The sequence below is a fragment of the Zonotrichia leucophrys genome, chromosome 3 (genome assembly GCF_028769735.1).
Source record: "Zonotrichia leucophrys gambelii isolate GWCS_2022_RI chromosome 3, RI_Zleu_2.0, whole genome shotgun sequence".
Classification (NCBI taxonomy): domain Eukaryota; kingdom Metazoa; phylum Chordata; class Aves; order Passeriformes; family Passerellidae; genus Zonotrichia; species Zonotrichia leucophrys.
In genome coordinates, this window is record NC_088172.1 from 67,101,904 (window position 1) to 67,123,263 (window position 21,360).

The following is a 21,360-nucleotide window of genomic DNA, read 5'->3' on the forward strand; positions in this document are numbered from 1 at the left end:
ACAAAGGTGATTAAAATCTGAAGTCAGAGGAAGAAAGCACTCAAAAAACCTGCTGATTTCTTTGGCAGAAAATATATATTCTTTACCTGTGATCACACTATATAAGATTGTTCTAAATGTTTGTTGAGTCACTCTTCCGTCAGTGAAATACAGAAAGAATTATATTTTTAAATAGAAGAACCTGCAGCAGCTCATGCTGGTTGCATCTGAATTTGCTCCCTGGCTATCCTGGACAGTAAAGGAATGGTAGCTGGTTTTTTGGGTTTTTTTTCAGGAATGAGTAGTTCATCATACTTATGGCTTTTCTGATGGTAGAAAGCAATTTTTCAAATCATCTTATAATTTTCAGTCAATTTGCCATCTACCTCTTTCAAGTTTGAATTGATCTGTGTACTTGCCATGGTGAATAAGCAGCAATGGAGATACTTGAAACTGCAGCTCCTGTAGGTACCACTGTTAAAAGATTTTCAGACCCAAACCCATTCTTCAAACTCTCTATCATAGACTTGATCAAGAGTTTCACTATGGCTTGTCTTCCATTGGATTATTCTTTTTATCATATTGATTGCATTATATATCTAATGACAGATATTTGCAGTTACTCCCAAATTGGCTCTTGTTTTACAGAAAAGATCACAATTGATTTTTTTTTTTATTGTCAAGTAGCAGATTGCTGTTAATTGCTTTTGCTGTGGATTCAGGAATAGAGAGACTACACAGGCAGTTGCTCTGAAGCCACAAGTGAAATGTTTATCTTGTTTGAAAATGTGATGCAATCCCACTTAATCTGTAGAAAAAAATCCTTTTACCAGGAAAGGAGTGGGAGGTGCAATGGCCTTTGTGAGCCCTCACACCCTTCATCAACACTAGCTGGAGAGCAGAGAGAGGAGATAAACACACAGCTTAGTTTAATTGGAACAAATCTATGAAGACTGACATGAAGCTTCAGCTAAAAGAATGAGCCTGTCACTGCTGTGCACAGTGTTCTGCCTGCGCCAAGAACCTGGGAATGAGGACTAGATGAGCTTCAGGACAATCACAGAGGCTCAGTGGTTCTGCTTTGGAAGCAGGCCTCGTGTCCTTGCCTGGATCTGTGCCAGGTGACCCCAGTGGTGTGGTGCTCTGGGAGGGAGCCCTGTGCCTCTCACGGCTACTGAGGCATCATCTGGAAGGCACCTGAAGAGGTCCCATGGCCCACCCCTGACCTAGGGTGATGCTTTTGTGTCATTCTTCACAAATGTTTGCCTAACGCATTTTTAGACTGTTTCTAGCACTGTATTATTACAAAATACTTCCTGACACATCTGTCCAGTGTCTGCCCTGCCACAGCTGGAGCTGTTAATTCATCTCTTCTCTCTCAAGAACAGTTTCCTCTTTGCGGTTTTCTTCTGCATCTTGTCCATCTTCTGTAGGCTGAGAATCTTATATGTTCCTTTCCTTTCTTAGTGTTCATTTTTCCTAGATCCTCATTTTAGAAGATTTAGTTATATACTAGGTAAGTCAGGGGTGACATTATCTGCTCTGGCTGCATGTCCTACCTTTCAGGTCCTCTGTGAGTGCTTTGTTATGACAGAGCAGAGATGCTCCTGCTCTACCACAAAGACTATTGAAAATTCAGGGGGTGCAATTAAACTGCTAGAAATGTCTTGCTGCAAAGACAGCAGAGTGGTCAGATTGTTGAGATGTTTGTTCCTCTGAGGGGTCCCATTCAGAGAAAGTTCCTAGAAGAAGCCCTTGGGTGGATGGACTTGTAAAATTGTGTGATTCTTGGGGTACAAGGCCAGGAGTTGGTCTTGTACCCTGATGGGTTCTTTCTGACTCAGCATATTCTGTGAGTCCATGGTGCTGTGAGGATTTCTGGAGGGTGGTTGCCTGCAGCTGACTCCTTCTTCCATGTGTTTAGTTTAAGAATGAAGCACATTATGAGTGGACAGGGTATTCCCAGGACAGCTGGGCTTTACCAGTGACAACAAAACACTGGTCACTGTTTTACCTTCCCTGCTGCCCTTTTTCTTCTGTGTTTTTAGCTGGTGTTCTGTAAGCCAAATGGAAATCATATAAAAGTCTACTTTTCTGGTTTTCTTTTGTCTTGTCTTGAGGCTTGAAATTTTTTGCATCTTATTTGTCTTGCACTGTCTCAAAGGAGCTTTGTAAACTATGTGCTTGCTTGCAGTGCTTCTAATTTTAAGAGACCCACTGCCAAAAAGAGAAGCTATTGCTGGCAACCCATCCTGTCAGCTGTGCAGCATGTCAGTGAACCTCTGGAAGTCTTTTAATCCTGCCTGACGTCCAAGAGCTTGCTGTTGGTACCACAAGGCTGTGAATTACAGGAAGAGAAAAATTGCTCTTTTGGCAAATACAGACTGAGATGCTCTTAGTCTTCATCTCCTTTGAATTATGTCATGTAGTCTGTTCTTTCATAGCAGGCTGTGTCTAGCATGGGAGCTGGTACCTCAGTTTAGGAATTACAGGACTTCGGCTGTGCTCACATTTCTGCTGCCAGCCTGCTTCATGAGCACCACCCAGCTACCCTTACTGCTGCTCCTCTGCTCCATCTCCATGTCTGGAATGCTAAGCCAGTTATGCCAGCCTGCTCTTCTCAGTGCTCACTGCTCTTTGGAGGAGCAATAGTGGGGTAATAATGGAGATGTTATTAACACCCCTCCTCACAGAAGTGCCGTCTATCACGTTATGGAATTCAATGGCTAAAGATTCCAAACAAAGAAAGTGTTAGGAAATGTGTCTTGTGTATAATGCATTGATTATTTGGAATAATCAGAACTATGAATCAACTCTGCTTTTGAATAAATTTACAGCTGTAGTGGAAAGCTAAACTGAAAATACAATAGCTAAATATCCCTGCGATTTTTAACCTCCCTGATGGACTCTGCAAGTCTTTGGCTGTGGTACAAATACATTATCTATATGACAAGCATTTGTTTGTTCTCTTCATTGAATAAGTTGCACCATTTGTAACAGCCAGGATAATTGCTATTCAACCAAGTTCAGCTGCCTGCAACTGCAGTGCATTTGTAGTTGGTTGGAAACCAAATTCGTAAGCATCATCTGGGAGTTGCATCCAACTGCTTTAATTGGTTCCCATAACAGCAGAAAAACCTTATTTCCTTTCAAGCATGAGGACAGATTAACAGTGAGGTCAGCGCTGTCACTTGATGCCATATGAAGTCAGAGTGACAGCAGAGGAGGGGTCAGTTGCACTGGTGATGGTTTTCCTCACAACGCTGCAGTTGGATCACTTGTAAACCTTCACCAAACAGCTGGGCAGGCATTCTGTTCACAACTGCTCCTGGAGGTGTGCTAGCACTTGGCTGGCTCTCCATGAAAGTTAGATGGCACAGTGTAGGAGATTACCAGCTGGGATTTGTTTCTACAGAAGCACAGTTATTCTCTGTTTTCACATTCTCCATGTAGGTCACACATGTCAGTTTCAGCTTCTGCGTGGCAGTGGCGTTTGCTCCAAAATGAAGGTTTTGATGACTGAGGAGAGACCAGCAATCAGCGTCAATGACAGCCTCTGCTTTCTATTTTCTCTATAGCATTTTCTGTCTGCATGCAATAATAATTGACACACTCAAAAGGTTTCCATGGCACATTAATTTAACTGACATTTTCTCAGCAGCAGTAGATTCCTTTTGTAAATTCAAGCCTGAGTTGTTCAGACAATTGTAGTGTGTCCCTGGTCATCTTTCAGATCTTTGTATGGGCTATGACATAGTTGCCATTGAGAAGGAATTGTCTTCATCAACTCTGTAAACTCAGAACCGACTTTTCTGCTGAAAGAGAGCCTACATTTCCTCTTTTTCTGTTTCACACATCTCCTTCTATTTATATTCCTTTCTTTCCTTTTATTTTTATAAATAAGTCTTCATCCTACATTTTTATATCCTTTAAATATTTATCTTCTGTATAGATTTTGTCAATGCTTATCTGTTCAAATTTGGTTTCATTATTAATATAATAAGCTCTGAAATGTAAAATGTCAATGTCATACAGCTAGGTACTATCCTGATCCTTGTATGCTATCATAAGAAAGAAATATTTGCAAGTGTACATTTAGAAATATTGTTTTGTATTTTTGTTTTCACATGGTGTTCCCAGCACAAAGAAAGCAACTTCCAAAGCAAAGTTTTGAGGAAGCCTGGAAGTTTGCACTGTGTTTGTGAGGGGTATGATTTGCTGGCAGTCACTGGAAGGACTGGTGGTCACAGGGCTGGGTGGCCCCAGAGGGGCTGCATTACCCCTCTGCCTTACCCACAGCTATCACCCACAGGGTAACAGCCTTAGAGATCAAAGATTCTTGATAAGACTCTCTAAGACCACAGAATTAAAAGCACTGTGTGGAAACTAAACTGCTTGTGGTTATTCAGAGGATTTTCAAGTTCACTTCCAATATGAATTTTTGGTTTCTGGTATTTTGTCACTTTGGTGGAATGTTCTGATATAATGCTATGGGCATTAATCCTGCTATAAATGCTGTGTTTAAGACAGCCTTCCAAACAGTTGTGCATAATAATGAAAACTAGATGGTTCTGGTTTTTTTAAGATGTCCTTTATTGAGGTGGAGTCACTGCAGCAAAGTAGCACATAGTGAAAAGTGCAGTCTCATTCCCCTGCAGTCATGGCAGGCTGGTTTCTTACTAAATAGTTATTTAACTTTTCTTGTTCAGTTTTGTTTTAAAATGTGTCAGTAAGGAGGTTCCAGTCCCAAGCCATTGCTCTGCTCTGTAGGGGTTCATGCAGTTACAGTTTGCCCAATACAACCTACATTTTCTCTTTTTCTGTTTTCCTTGCCTCCTCCTATTTATATTAATTTTTCATTTTATTTTGATAAATAAGTCTCTTTTGTCCATGTTTATATCCTTTAAATATTTATCTGCTCTCCTCCTATCTCCCTGTAGTCATTGCTCAGTACTGTTTATGTTTAGCTTTTGGCAGTTTCTCAGTAACATAAGAGAAAAAACCCAAGATTTCCTTTTCTGTTAGGTATTCTTTCAGAACTCAAGCAGCTACATGTATTTTTAGAGCTGTATGTAGGGACTGAGATGTAGCTGGTGAGATCCTATTAATGTCAACAGTGGTTTTACTATTGACTGCTTTAGGGCCATGATTTCACCCAGAAACTCTCTGAACTTGGTCATATCTTCCACAACAATCCCTATACACTAGTGCAGTCCTGGCTGAAAACCAAGTCACAGTTGTTTGAGGACTCTGTTTCTCTTGTCAAAGCAGAAAACAATAAATCAGCCTTTTTTGTTGTTGTTGTCGTCTGTGTGACCAAGGCTTGCTGATTGCAAAGCTTTAATGAGCATGTTGATAACAGCAAAAGAGTAGGCTTTTTTCTTATGCTCTAATTTAGGAAATGACCTTGCCTTGACTTCACACCCTGCTTGCTGGTGGGACTGGAGGCTTCTTCAGTGATAGACAGCCGTCTCACAGATGCTTTTTCATTTTTATGAGGCAAACATATCAGCAGAGCTATATTAAGTATGTCTGCATCCCGTCAGGTCCTGGGCAAAGCAGAGGTTTGTTTTGTCTGAATGTTAACATTAAATGGCACAATTTAACAGAACTATTTAAATTCTAAATTCCTGTCTGTTTTGTGTGCAGGTAGCATGGAGGGCTGGGTTATGAGTAACCTGGTAAACCTCATCCTGTGTGGTTTACAAACAGAATCTTCCTCAGGGCTTCATATCTCCTAAATGAAGTGTGCCTTCAGTGCTGGATGATAAGCCATTATACCAGCTTCCTCAGTGATGCCTTAAATACAGTAGTTATTTGTTTTGGAAACCAGAATTTTTGCAATTCAGTAACTGAAATGTTCATCCAGAAATTTTTGTTAGAACAAGTCGGATTGGACTGGCTCTGTGTTTACCACATCCAAGCAGCCTAATGGAAGCAGTGTTTAGAGTGAGAAGTCAGCATAGTGCAGTTGTGGTCTGGACAGCTTAGGGAGAATGTTAACATTTGCCTCCTGTCCTTTGACCAAATCCATCCAAACCCTCCCTTCTGAGAAAGGAACCTCTCACTGTCCAGCCACTGCCTCATGTTACCCATATCAGAGCTAAGCTGGTAAACAATTACAAAAACCTCACTTCAAAACTTTGCATGTTTACCCTAAACCTGGAAGACATGGGGAATCTGTTTTAAAACTTCCTGATGGGTTTTTTTTATTAACCATCTTCTGAATTTATGTTACAACTGAGAAAGAAAAGATGAGTTTCTGACAGAGTGTCTATCCATAGGAACCCGACAGTTGAGGGAAATTTTGCTTGACCAAATATCAGTATTAAACATTTCAGCAGAGTTCTTTGGTTTGATTGTATGTCTTTTCAAACAATATTTTGTAGCTGTGCATTACAATTAGACTTAAGAAAGAGGAGATAAAAAGATAAAATAAAACCCTTAACAAAGAGCACTTTGATGCAGCCAAAACAATTTTTCTCAATTTAATTTTGGCAAAACTCGCCGAATTTAGGCTTTCTGCTCCAGTTAGAGAATAAAAACCCACAGCAAAAACATCTTCGAAAATATTCAAAATTACAAGTTTCAAACAGGCCAACAGAAAACATTTACTGGAATTACTTCAGCCTATGACTAAAACTGCCCTGGTGGCAAATGACTGCATCCCAGTACATACATTCTACACAGAAAGGAAATACCACATTTCCTCTCCTTCCAGGAATTCTCACTTAATATTTTATAAAAGATTATTGGTCTCATCCTTAAGCATCTGAACTGGACCAGGCAGAAGGTTTCATACCATGCCATTAAAAAAAGTAGTAGGGGCTCACATAACAGAAGAGAAGGGACTTGGGTGGGCTTTAAATCGCTCTCACACAGGGACGCCTTGCCCTGAGTTGGTGTGCCAAGAGTTTTTGGGGAGATCCTGTGCCACCCTCACCCCCTTTCACTTCTGCTAGGCCTTGCAAGTGAATTAGTAGTTACTCAAAGGTTGTGAAGGAGAGGAAATGCCCCTTTCAATACAAATGGCTTTTTTGATGTGGTGGGACTGAATAAAGGGGACAATTTTTTTTTTTCCTGGAGAAGGGCTGGCATAAGAGGGAATATCTGCATTTTCATCCCTGAGCCAGTGTTCACTCCTCATACTTTTCCATCATAAAAACAGTATTTTTGCCTTTGATGATTTGCTGCAGGAAGTATTTGTGGCGAATGCCAAAGCAGAGACAGCTTTCACACTTCCAGAGTAAGGTGATGCAGAAACTTTACTCAGCTCTCCCTGTAAAAACACCAAACAGGTGTGTTTTCAGAGCAAAGGGCAGCAGGGCTTGATTAACCATACTGGGCTCCAAGCTTAAAAGGCAAGCAGCAAAACTCATTGCCCTGAGAGGCCCAGCAGTTCCTGGACATCTGGATCATCTCCATCTCAAGGAAAAAAACAAACTTCTTCATTGCCTCTCTTGGCTCAGCAACTTCTCCATAGACAAGGCAGACACTCATTTGATACTGGAATGCCCCATGGATAGGAAGTATGAATCTTGGTGCTGCCTCTTCTTTGCAGCTGCATGTGAGTTAGCCAGCACTGCAGGGCAGGGGCTGCAAGGGAAAAAGAGTCTCCCAGAAGATAGGAGAGAAGTTTGATGGAAAAAAAAATCATCCCTCTTCAGACTGTATTTAAGAGTAGGATTGAGGACTATATGTCCTGGTCATCTTTGTGTTATGGTTTCTTGTATGCTGGAACTAAATCTGAAATACGTATTTTGTGTGGGGAGAAGAGGCCAACTGTCTCATACATGTTTTAAACAAATTTTCTTTATTGCAAAACTATAAACCATTTTCTTCCTTCAGTTCATCATAATTTCCAGAGCTGCTGATGAATAGTGTTTACTGGGACATCTGAAGGCCAGCCTTGTTATTAATTTGACATTTTGAAATTATGCCTATTCCTAGAGTATAGGTAATTATTGCCTGTCAGTAAGACTTAGTACTGAAATTGTTATTTCCTGCAATAGTAGTAATAATAATAAAAATAGTTATAAGTCCCACTTCAGTACAACTGAAGCAAATGGAGCACAGGAGCATGTTACACTCAAATTCAGGAAACAAATACTTTATTGATGATTTCACAGGATATCACATCCACTAAGGTAAATAAATTTAAATCAAACATATGATTTCCATAAAAAGAAAAAAAAGTTCCAGGTGCAACTATGCAGAGGTGTTGAAGATTTTCAGTTTTGCACAAGTTGTGAACAGATGTATTTCCAGCTGTAGCTTTTGGATCTTTAGAGGAAATTCCCTTGTAGCAGATGGCAGCTTTCTTTTCTCTTCATCAAGCTGCTTATTGAGTCTGTTTTTAATGAATTTAGTTAGAACTGGTTTATGCAGTTGTGAGGGGTGTAATTCTCACTCTGCTGCTGATACCCATCACCATAGGATTTGACTTCTTGGATACCATTTCACATCTGCAGCTCCCAGACTCTGGTGAGAAACAGTTTCACCTGGGAGCTATGCATAAGCAAATCTGTGGCTATTCAGTGGCCCAGTTCTGATTAAAAATACACAAAATTTGAAATTTCACCTCTGCATAAGGACACGAGATTTATGTGATTGTCTGGCTGGTCTGTCAGTCAGTGTTTCTCTAATGATGGAGTTGAGCCCAACAGCTAATTTCAGCCAAAAATCTAAGACACGCTTAATCTCCTGCAGCATCTGTGGATTTTTTTGGTCAAGCAGAGAGATCCAAGTTGGTGTCCCAGTGAGAAAACAGCAGGAGGCTGCAGCTGCCAGAGGCTCAATGGGATAGGGAGGAGGCAACTTGTGCTGCACCCTCAGCTCACCAGGCTGCTCCTTGCTGGTCAAGGCTATGAGGAAAACATGACAAAGGCTCAGGTTACTGCTCTGAGGTTTTATTTTGAGATTGAATGTCCCAGAAGCCATCTTTGCTCCTGACAAAGTCCCATGTGATTTTATTTTTTTAATTATTTTTTCTGTACCATCAGACTTCATCAATCTGTTCCTTAATTCTCTTCGTTGTAAAATTGAGCAGAGGTACTTCAGAGGGATAGTGAGAGATTTAATTAACTTTTACAAACAGAGAGGATAATGAATAGGTGATAAAGACTAGAAATGGAAGTTCAATACTAAAGTGTTGTATTGATTTAGAGACATCTGTCATTCCGAATCTCAACAGCAGAGCATCAAGGCTACTTTAAAATACAACAAACAGAGGTAACTCTTTGATTTCTTTAAAGCTAAATGTTTGTTTCATGCAAAAGGGAAAAAAAAAAAAAAGGGGAGAAAGGAAGGGGGGGAGATAAAATGACCTCCCCCAGACTCTGGACTCCTGAAACACAGTCTGCATTCTTACTGTACTGATTTCTCAGAGTGCCCTTCTACAAAGGAGTGCCTCCTGCTCTGTAGATCTGTTTTTCTGCCTTTGCTGCAGAAGCACAGGGCTGGGTGGTAAAGCTGTGATATAATGGCTCTTTCCCCATCTCTAAAAGGTTCCATATTTCGTGCCACAGAGGAACTTTCTTCCAGAAAAATCACCTTCACAGAATGATGTGCATTTCAAAAGAAAAGCACATGATGTCCCTGTGTGACGCTTCTGCATCCAGTGTGTCAACAGGACGCTTTTCTGTTGTTCCTTTATGTTGTAATAATGCTCTGCTGATGAAGGTGCAACATGAAAGGCTGCTCTTTAGTGGATTTGAGTTTAGTACTGTGTGGAACAAGAGCACAGGAAAGCAAATAGTATTTCCAAGCAGAAGCATTGAAGTGAGGCTATGATCACTTTTAGAAAGCCTCTATTTTCTCCATATCTCAGGTAATTAGGCACCACACATGTACTTTGTCTTCTGGATATGGGCAGTGTGGATTTGAATTTAGAATTTAGCTCTCTACTGTAGCCTATAACAGACAGTATTAAAAACAGATTAAAATAACAGCAATAGAATTGAAAAGGATGTTGCAGAGACTTTTATGTATATATTCTATTTGCATTATCCTATTTGTGTTCCTGTGCTATGTGAAGAATTTGAAATTGAGTTGCAAGTTCCTAACCTGAGTCCTATTTTGCTTTTGCTCCACTTGAGGCAAAATAATGAGTTTTAAAAAAGTGAGGAGGGTAATGTGTGGTGGTGTTCGCAGGGGTCCCAGCATGAGGGAAGAGACAAGAATGTTGACTCCATGTTTCAGAAGGCTTGATTTACTATTTTATTATATGTATATATATATTATATTAAAACTATACTGAAAGAATAGAAGAAAGGATTTCATCAGAAGGCTTGAAAGGAAAGGAATCAAATGATAACAAAGCTTGTGACTCTCAGAGAGTCTGAGACAGCTGGTCTGTGATTGGCCATTAATTAAAAACAATCACATGAGACCAATCACAGATCCACCTGTTGCATTCCACAGCAGCAGATAATCATTGTTTACATTTTGTTTCTGAGGCCTCTCAGCTTCTCAAGAGAAAAATCCTAGCAAAGGATTAGAGTAAAATATCATGGCTACAGTAATGGATGAAATTTAAGCCATCGTTTTGTTCACTGATTTATTTCTCCTGCTGCAATACTTTTTGATGCTGATTTAATTAACTTAGTTTGTAGCTCCCCTTATTCCTGCTTTATCAGTTAATTAATTAATTCTTCACTCCTGGTTAAGCAGTGACATTTCTTACTGAAAGGTAGGGTTGAGCAAATAATTTGTAATTAATAATCCTTTTTGCCAAACATCTCTGGGCAGATTGTGAAATTTTTTTACCTTATTTGTGTATTTTCTGCATGTATCTTCCTGCAGAAACAGCTTTCTGTAAGTGGCAGATAGATGCTTTTGTCACACATGCAGGGGGATTTCTCTCTCTGATGTTTCAGGTCAGGAGAATCAGCAGCACTTTGGTTAAAATTGTCAAAAAGGATGAAAAACCATTGAGGAAAAAGTCACTAAGACAGCAAACCTTTTATCTGACAACCCATTCCTAGTTTAAAAAAAAATAAACTTTCAAACACCAATTTCAGCCTGGTGGCATCAAGAAGACAGTTTCCAAAATTACCAGAGAGAGACTGACCCACTCAGAGAGGCAACCAAACCACCAGGTGCTGTCCTGAGCCACCTCCAGAGGACTCTGGGGAGGATCCAGGCTGCTGCACCTCAATGCAGTCAGGAGCAATTCACACTGTCACTTTGCTGTTTGTCACATTAGCTTTACAGCCCAGTGCCCTTGGCCAAGGCAGTCCAGTAAGGTGTCTGTATGATGAACGGTCTTGCTGGATCTTCCTCTACATAAGATTTTAAAGAGGAAAGTGGTATCTGCCATGGGAGCACTAATTTGGAGCATCCATGCCCTGGCAGGACCCAGCTGGCCCTGAGGGAAGCATGGTGGGGCACCAGGGGGTCCCAGCCCAGGGAGCAGAGCCCATCCCACTGCCACACACCCTCATTAGAGCTCCTGCCCCCCAATGGTGCCTGGGGGGCCCTGGCTGGCCCGGGCTGGCAGTGCCCAGGTGGGGACAGTCTGGGCTGCTGCTGAGCCTCCAGCTTCACAAGCTTCATTTCTGCTCCCAAAACAGGTTTGCAAAGGGAAATGTGGCCCCATAATGCAGCAGCTACAGGTTCAGAGTGGGTACAGGGCCATGACTGGAGAGTGAGATGTCTTCTGTGGTGACACCACCTTCTCTTTATTCTGGTGTGCCTCTGGTGTGCGCGTGGGGAGAAGGTGCCCTGTGTGGTTACAGGCCCACACTCAGTGACCACCACAGCAGCGAGCAGGGCACGGGGCTTTGGCAGGGCCCTGGGCTGCACACCTGGGCCTGTGCCTGTGGAGAGGTTAAAATGATGGGTGGGCTGCTGTTCTGACAGCCTGTTCTCAACTGTGCAGTGCAAATGCAGGGAGGCCCTTCCTTAGGCTACCCAACGAAGCTTAATGGGAAATGCACTATGCAGAGTGTCCAGCAGTGCTGTCCACCAAGAATTCCCACCTGGCGTCATCCCTGATGGACAGCACAAGAAACAGTCTGTCTTCACACAGGTTAAGCATTTTGTGAGTGTAGGATGTGTGATTTTTACTTATGGGGTGAGATTACAATTCTGCAATTCCATCTGTTTTGATTTTATCTACAAGGTAGTTTGAATGAGGTAGTAAAGCTTACATCACTATTGACTTAAATATCAAAATAGCAAGAAACTCAAGTATGTCACCTGTGCTATTTAAGGTTTTCAGATCAGCTGGTTTGGACCTATTTCTGTGCATCAATTTTTGAAGTACAGCAATAGACAGGGGTTTTGTTATGTGTGTTCTTTACTCGGGGACTGAGAGTACTCAGCTTTTGAGCAGCTCCACAACACATGCCTGCAATGGGAGTCTAACAGATCTCAGGCTTTGCTACCTGAAATAGTTTTATAATATGTCTTGTAGATGCTTTCATCTGAAAAGCATATTGGCATTGTGAAGAGAACAAAGAAAATGTCAATATTTTTCAATAAAGTAGTGATTGACTGAAAATGTAAATGCATCTTTAGGATTAAGATTTGGTAATATGGGGACTTGAATCCTCTTCAGTGTCTGAATAGTCTGCTAAACGGCTTTGGTATGAAATCTTCAGCATTAGTTTTGTTTAGCTTGAACTCAGCTCACCTCTGAAATTATGATTTCCCTTACTCTCTATTCATCTCAACCGTAAAAAGTATTTTTCTCTCTGCTATCCCACAATAACGTTATCTCTACACAAAAAATAATTAGTTACTATTTTTATTTGGAATTTTTCTTTGTTACTGATTGTTTGGGTGGTGGTTTATTGGAAGCTCTGAATATTGTATGTGTATATATATATATATATATATATAACTTCCAGAAAGTGCTATTCAGTGATACGTAATAAATGCTGCTAACATCAGCAAAATACAATAACTTAATTTGAGCAAGATTAATCTGACTTGCTCTGGGACTGGTTCATTCTGTTTCATCTTAAATGAAATAAAGTAATTAATTTTGTGTAGTTTTCATTTTCACGTTAACATTCTCTTCTGTGAAGTGTAATTGCCTTCTTGTTGTTTGCAATACTGTAGTCATTTTAGTTAGGGAAGCTCTCTGTAGGGAAAGACACCAGTTGCTCTTCCTGGAGAACTTGCTACACAGACCAGGCAGTCAGAAATAGAGGACACTTGAGTGGTCTGATTGGCCTAAGGTCATAGAAGCCATCAGCAGAGTGAGAATCAGAATCCATACTGCCAGAACCTTATTCCAGTATTGTATCCAGGACCATCCTGCCTCTTAATGTCACTGTTCTTATTCTTCTTTCTTTATAGTTCGGGATCGGGTACGATCTAAAATGGAGAGAGATATTTTGGCAGAAGTGAACCATCCTTTCATAGTCAAGCTTCATTATGGTAACTATAATAAAATATAATTCATGTTTGTTCTTAAGTCAGTTGGGGAATTGTGACTAGATGTGTTACACTTTTGTGCAGATACCCCCTGCCTACTTATGACTCTGTTGCTAACAAAGTCATAGAGGCTACGTGTGTGAAATTCTTCATTTATGCTGAGGGAGACATCCAATACTTGTAAGTTTCAGCCAGTCTTCCATTGAAATAAGTCTGTCATAAAGTCTGGCGTGGTAGGTGGTGCTGGTGGGGTAGCTGCTGAGTTTATGTCTGCCAAACCCTCACCTGCTGTCAGGTATTGTTTAGAAAGAGAATTTAAATAAAATAATCAGTACTGGCCTAAATTTGTATAGATGTGTACATGAATGTGGTGTCTTGCTGGAGTTGCCTCCTGCCACGCCAGCCCCATTACTACTGGAACAGGTATTCTAAGAACATTTGGTGTGTGGGCTCTTCTCTCACACAAACATGGAAACTTCTCTCTATGCCTCACTCTTAGTGACTCCTGATACCCCATGGAGTGGGAAACACTGTTAATTCACAGGTGCTTAACACAGAAATGAATATATCAGTAATGCAATTGTCTCTCAATTGACACTATTTTTTTCCATACCCAAAGCTCAATTGCCAAGTTCTATACAGAAATGGGGTTTTTTGGTTCTCAAAGTTTTGAAGTGACAGTGAAGCAATGGCATGAATAATACACTGCTAGTCAACAGGACTTACTCATTGGGGACTTTATCTTGGTTCAAACTTCCAACATCTTCATCCTTTTCTAATGCAGCATTTCAAACAGAGGGAAAGTTGTACCTAATACTAGATTTCCTGCGGGGAGGGGACCTTTTCACCAGACTCTCCAAAGAGGTAAGCTGATAGATCTTTAACTCAGAAATTAAAGACTGTCTTGGATTTTCAGAACTCAAATTGAGTTCAGGGAAATGAAAAATGGCCTTGGGAATGGTCATCTATATATGTAATGGAGCTATCTCATCTTGCATGGTTAAGTGGGTTCTTAATAATTGTATTTGAATTATGCCAGAGGTAATGCAGCAGATACCATGTAGGCACCACTGCCAGAGAAAACTGCTCCACTGCTAAGCCATTCCTATAGCAAATTAGCCCCAGACTCAGTGCATTCAGAATAAGTCTTGGATGTGATGAGAAACAGCCTGAGAAATCAATCCCCAATACATTTTGCCGTAGGGATGAGCACAGAATTACTGGGAAAACACAGACACTGCCAGCAGAGGGATGAGATGGCCGTGGGTCAGGGCCAGCCCTGCAGCTGCTGGGAGCAGGTTGAGGGCCACACACCAGCCTGGACATGGGAGAGTGACTCTCACAGCCCTCACCTGCCCTCCTCCTGCCTGCCAGGGGCAGCTGCTGCTTCCATGCCCTCCCCAGGCTCTCATGCCTCCCCTGTCCTCTGCATGCCGTGCCTCTGGAGAGGGACTGGCAGGCACGGAATGTCCCAAACCTGAGTCTCGCTGATGCCCACACAGAGCAGTCACAGTAGGTTTTCTAGGTTTGTTTAGCTCTTTCCTGAATCTCCAAACGTCTGTGAGCCAGCAGTCCCACAGAGATCCCTGCAGGAGTGCAGGAGGCTCCAGTGAGTCAGGATGGTGCCCTGCAGTTGTCTGTGCCCAAAATGATGTCCCCAGCCCTTGGTACTTCTAAGGGTGTGGGGTCAGGGATGCAGGCAACCACTTATCACAGTCTTTAATGACAGGAACCTTTCAAATACCATCTTGAGGGGAAGCTCTGTAGTTCTTTTTGGGTTTGGGGAGCTACTCATGGACTAAGAATGCTGTGAAAACAGTCTTTTCAGTCAAAAGTTCCCCAAGTCTCCCTCACCCCTGTTCAATTCCTGATACAGTGACATGCTGCAGGATGCTGTGTGCACTGCCACTTGGGACCCCAAGCTTTTGCTGTTAAAGCGTGTTTGCTAATGCAATAAGACATTGGTAACAAGTTAATTACACTGCTGAGTAATGATCCTTATATAAATATTCAGTCTCTGGTAGCAGTTATTTTTAATATGAGGAAAAAGATTTTAAAAATTTTGATTTCAAATGTCCTTCTGCTATTGTCGTGAGACCAAGCTTTATTAGCGAGGTAGCGCTGCTGTCTCAGCAAGGGCCTCTCTGGTTTCATGGAAGACAGAAAATGTGGCTCTTGCCTAAGAGGGCAGGTCCCTGTTCTGCACAGGCAGGGAACTCAAAAGTGGAAGATAACAGCTCAGACTTTGCACTTCTTTAACGCTTCATGTTTTCCCCAAAGCTTGTCCAGGGCAATTCACCAACTCCTGTGCTGTACACCATTGTTAATGACTCATTAAGCTGACAGTAAAAACACATCTTTTTTCAGTGTTTGCAGCTCACCTTGCCTGCCTATACCTTGCAGCTGTTTAGGGGCAAGTTATTGCAAGGGAAGAAGTTTTGGGAAAGCTTGAACCGTTTGCAATTTGTTGTTATAGATTTGGTTGAAAAGTATTGATTTCAGTGGACTTCATGTCAGATTGCATATGCATTTATTGCATGCATGCAGAGCTTGCCTATTTATTGCTCTGTCTTTTTGAGACATCTGACTTTTACTATGTGTATATGTATATTTTTCCTGGATTCTATTGATTTAATTTCCTGCCTACATTATTTATTTTAAATCTTATAAATAATTTAAATTGCTTTTAAAATTAATGTTATTTTTACATTTACATTTTACAATTAAATCTGAGAGCTTTTGCTTGTGTATTTATTTATTATTTTCCTTGTGTTTTTGTTTCTAGTCTTTGCAGTAAAATAATTAAATTATGAGACATCTGTGCTCTGAACCATCTCTTTTTTCTCTCAGCTGTCTGGAACTTCTCTAGGCACTCAGATATTTTGGTTACCCCTTTGTGAGTGCAGAGACTTAATTTTAAAATTAAGCTCCACAACTTCTACTGTAGAATTTACATTTACATATGACAAGTAAATTTGTATTCAGCTGACTCATTTTACTTGTCATGCATAATCACACTTGTGTATCTAATACATAATCTTCTTTTTCTGCATTATTATCTCTGTGACTATTGAAATTTACTTAAAGAGAACATCTTAAATATAACGGAAGTTGAACCAAAGGGGTTTCCTGCCATCTGAGTTTTTCAGAGCTTATTGGTTTTTTGATTACAGAAGTTTCTTCTCACCTAAAACACTGCCTTCAGTGTTAGCAGTGTCCGTATGAGCTGCAGAAAACACTGTCTTCAGTTGGCACCTCCTCAGGCCTTGGGTGTCTGACAGCACGTCACTGCTTAGGGCATCTGCACTGATATTCCTTGGACCTCCAAGGCACGAGGTTTTAACTCCATCTCTGATTCTCTTCATGCTGTGTGTTCTGCTCAGACTTGGAAGTATTCCACTTCCCCAAAAAGGTTTCCCATGCTATTTAATAGGAATTTGGTAACCAAATGCCAAGACTGTAGCAAGTTAAGGGATATGGAAGCAATGTGGGCTGCACTGAATGTGTTTTATTTTGCTGTTCATTTCCAAAGCCTAAGGAGTTGTAATTAATTCCTAATATTGTGACATAATGTCATCTAAACAGATCAAACAGATGAATGAGAGCAGCATATTTTAAGGAATAGAGGTGCTCAACAGATCAAGTTTTGTTTTATAGAGAGAATCTGGTAAGAATTGTTAATGTCAGTTTAGACAAATTATGGAAAATTGAACCTGATATGGTGTTCCCTTCCAGTATTCCGGGTTAGACAGTTCCTTCCCTGTGTGTGTTTAAGGCAAGCCAGCCCACCACTGTCCAATAAATAGATGTGGTCTTCTCTTCCTTCTCTCTAGGTGATGTTTACAGAAGAGGATGTCAAGTTCTACTTAGCTGAGCTGGCCTTGGCATTAGACCACCTCCATGGGCTTGGAATTATTTACAGGGATCTAAAACCAGAAAAGTAAGTTAACAAGGAAAAGAGAACTGAAACATAAATACATGAACTTCTAGGTTGCTTCTGCTCCTTGTCACGCTACTAAATGAGAAGATGCCAGGGGCTCTGCCTTCCTTCTTGTGAGACTGTATGAGACTGTCACTAAGAGCAGCACAGCTTTCCTGTCATACCATCTTAGCATGAGGCCAAATGTTTTGACTGTGCTCCAGTATGATGGGACCTCTGTGTGCCTGGCCTTCAGTTTTGTGAATGATTTCAGTAAAGAATTCAGAGATCCCTGTGCACTTTAACTTTAGTGGCACCATTCTCTGTTTGCAGCTTTAATCTGGCCTTCCCCCTGATGCAGTGTAAACCTTTCAAAGCAGCTCCACTTCCAGCTCACACCGAATATGGAGTGGCACTGTTCAGTTTTATTAGAGCCATTGCTTAAAGTAAATGAGCATGTCTGAGAACTTGTGTTAACTCCTGAGAGACATGAGAATTGGGACTTTTAAAACACTTGTATTAACTGTGCAAAATATTTTCCAAAATGTTTGTTCTCACTTATATTTGCAGCTATTTTTCACTCGTAATGTGGTCCTAATTTTCCTTTCTCTTTTTTATTTGTAACACATCAGTAGAGCAAATGACACCCTCAGTGCTGTCACTGGAAGTGACATGATACTGTTTTTATGCTATGCCCTATGCTTGGTGCTTTGATAGATTCTGCTGTAACAACTCAAATCAGCCTGCAACATTCCAAAGTTCTTTTTTAATGTAATGGTCACCAGCATTTATAAAAGATAACCACCGAGCAATTTTTGGCAATTGCTTTACACTTTCAAAGTCTAACAGCACAGCAGCATTTTCCTTCTGTGACATCAAACTGAAAAATATTCAGCTCTTTATTTAAGGTGGAGTGTTATCGCTCTCACTCTCACGGGCAAAACATGAGACCAAAAGTGATGGAAGATGGACTTTGTAGGTGAGAAGTTGAAGGGAAGGAGCCTGTTTATCTCTGTTGAAATTCTGTGTGATTTAAATTTTAACTTCAATTTTATGTTTTGGTTAGAAAAATAGTAGTAGCAGTAGTAGTACTATGTGAATTCAACAGGTGTACATAGCAAGAACTCTCAGGGTTTTGGGCTGGTGGACTTTTTGTAAGTCCGCTACCAAATTTTCCAGTCTTGCCCATTTATGCATCCAAAACTGGAACCCAAAGTCTTTGGCAAATATGGGAAGCTATCCTACAATTAAACAGCTGGAGAGAGAAAAGTACCAGTTAGTTCCTGATATGAAATGCAGGTAGGCAGTGGTGACATCCCAGCAGCCACAGGCTCTTGCATCGTCCGCCAGCAGCTCCTGGGTTTCAGTTTCGTTCAGAATTGCTGTTTTATCCATTCAGCATCAACAAACATGTACGCAGTACATGTTTGAACATTCGTTTGGATCATGCACTGCTTTTCTCTCTGATCTTAGATGTGGCTGATTTTTGAGATTACACATGATGTGTGAATCTGCTGTTAGAAGGTGTCCAGATATGAGCTTGTATATTCAGATGTGTCACAATGCCATTACATTTTTAGGCATATGCTGTGATTTTTTGCTTTAGAAGAAGTTAGAAACTAAGGAGAAAATTAGGCGTATGTCAAAACTGTTCATTGTATTTGAGATACTGAGACCTGGATTCTTCTGAGTTCTCAGCAGGAAGTGTCACTTAGCATCTCAAAAAACATCTCTCAATGACTCCAGTTGCAAGTGAGAGCACTTTATATTACTGCAGACCGAGCTGAAGTGCTTCCAGTCAGGGATCAGTGAATTGAGAAATTGGAGCTCATCTAAGGAAGGAAGGTGTCACTGATTTGTCATTGTCACATAGAAGCATGTTGAAAAGGTACAGATGGAATCCAGTTTTCTCTGTGTTTTTGTCTGAGCTGAGATCAGCCATCCCATCTTCACTGTACTGCTCTGCTAAAATCCTTCCCTGAGTGTTGCTGGTCTGCCAAGTGAGACATGATTTCTTTGGAAGGAAATAAAAAGTGTCCTCACATAACTGGAGACCTATACACAGAGAGATCTCTGAGTGAAGTTAAGTTGGCAGCCCTCACTCTTGCATTTTCTCCTGTTGTATATACAGTGTTTATGGCCTTTGATATTCAGTTAAATGGATTAACTGTGATACAGTTTAATTTGGATGCAATTGAAGGAGTGTAAAATTAACATACATGAATGTAACTGTTGTGTAGGAAAGGGAATGACCCAGGAATTCATACCTGGAGATAAAGCAAGGCCTCTGATTGAAAGCTATATCCTCTAAAAAAAGCTCTGTAAGTGCAGAGCCTATGTGCAGTCACACCTAGGAGAGCAGAGCATGACAGGCTATGATTTCTCTGGATCTTTAGGTTTACATTAAAGAAACAGATATAGCAGAATAAAAAAATTACTCTCCGGGGGAAAAAATGCTAAATTTTTTTGTTACATCTGGGAAAGTATATCTTTCTAAATAAGATGATTAAAGAAAATTAGGACCATCTCAGGATGTTCTCATCCTCCCCTTGCCCCCTGGCAGGATCAAGACCATAACAGGTGTGCTGCTAACCCAGGCTTAAAGCAGCTGATGAAGATTCCATGCTCTACACAGAAGGCCTCTTGGCAGTGCTCCAGCAGTTACTCATCTAAAATGTTGCTCTTAATACCTAGTTTGAAATTTCTCCACTGCCCCTGCAGGCCAGTGCTCCTTGGCCTGTCCTCGTGGAAGACCCAGCCCGCTTGTTCTGCTCTCAGCAGCAGCCTCAGGGGTTGTGACAACATCTTTTTCCTTAGACCCTCTTCTGTACCCTAAACAATCCAGGTGCTGAACTGTTCTTCACTAGTCAGTCTTTACAGGGGTTCAGTCATTCTCATTACTCCCCTTTGGTTTCCCTTGATTCCTCTCTCCTTTGAAGTGCAACGTGCAGAATCACACACACGTCTGCAGCAGAGGCATTACCAGCATGATTATAGCACAAGGTTTGCTCTGTCAGATTTGCAGAACTGGAGATAAATTAATTAATTCATAATTTCCCAATTCTCTCTCTCTCTTTCCCTTCCTCTCTCCCCTTTATTAAAGATAGGCACTGCATTAGACCTTTCATTGTTCAAGGCTTTTGCTGTTCTTCAGATGCTCCCAAAATAGCTGCTGATAGGTTTGAGTTTGCTTGTCAGCTCTGTAAGTATGCTAAAATAAAGCTCATGGAGTTGTTTGTGTTTAACAAAAAGCCAAAAAACAAACAAACAAAAAATCACTGTTAAAACCACTTGGAAGAACTGTCGGTACATTAAAATTTAAGGTTCAGCTTTTTTTTTAAGATTCCCTGAGCAAAAGTCCATGTTAACAATTGAAAGCTATGAGTTAATTTCAAGTGCAGCTGGGAGTTGTTCTCAAGTCAGCTGTACTTACTTCAAAAAGACAAGTAATTGAGCTTTCTGGTTAAAGTCTTGTTTAGAACAAGCAGATGCTTCTCTTGAATTGTTGCAGACAAATTCTTCTTCTTGAGTTGTCTTGGTGATTTCAGTGGCATCCCTTGTGGGACAAGGTATTTTTCAGTCACACTGGAAGCCACCGAGTTCCTTAAATGGTGAGGCATGTTTTTACTTAACTGCACAATCAAGCTATAAAATATGGTGTATATACCATGGAATATGGTAAATACCAAGATAGAAAAATGGGAACTTATCATAGGGTAGTATATGATGCACATTCTATTTCTTATGCTGTGATTTAAGGACATGGGTGACTTAGAAATAACTCTACCATCTGAAAATGGACAGGCTGTTATTAATCTTTACCATTTCTCTTTTCAGGAACCTAGATGCACTTTGAGTTGTGGAACAGGGGCTTAGGTTAACAAGGAGTGATGTACATTTTAAGGCCCTCAGTTGTTTACACCAGGGACAGTGTAGACTCTAGAAAAGCCAAACACCACTTTTTAATGCAGTGTGTTGCCAACCATGACTGCTGATTCATGAATGTAACTGCCCTGTGCAGAGGGGAGACCTGAGAATCAGTAAGAGACAAAGGCTTATGGTGGAAAGCCTCCACT

At 40.8% G+C, this 21,360-nt stretch overlaps 1 protein-coding gene across 5 annotated transcripts in view; it reads left to right on the forward strand.

The window, feature by feature from the left end:
• The window catches only part of RPS6KA2 (ribosomal protein S6 kinase A2), a 286,567-nt gene that overhangs the window by 202,618 nt on the left and 62,589 nt on the right, over positions 1–21,360 (forward strand). For all 5 annotated transcript variants that reach the window (XM_064708648.1, XM_064708651.1, XM_064708647.1 and 2 more), the window contains 3 exons: positions 13,288–13,368; positions 14,150–14,229; positions 17,199–17,305. In XM_064708648.1, coding sequence (XP_064564718.1) covers positions 13,288–13,368; positions 14,150–14,229; positions 17,199–17,305 — 268 coding nt within the window. The remainder of the gene's footprint in view (positions 1–13,287; positions 13,369–14,149; positions 14,230–17,198; positions 17,306–21,360) is intronic.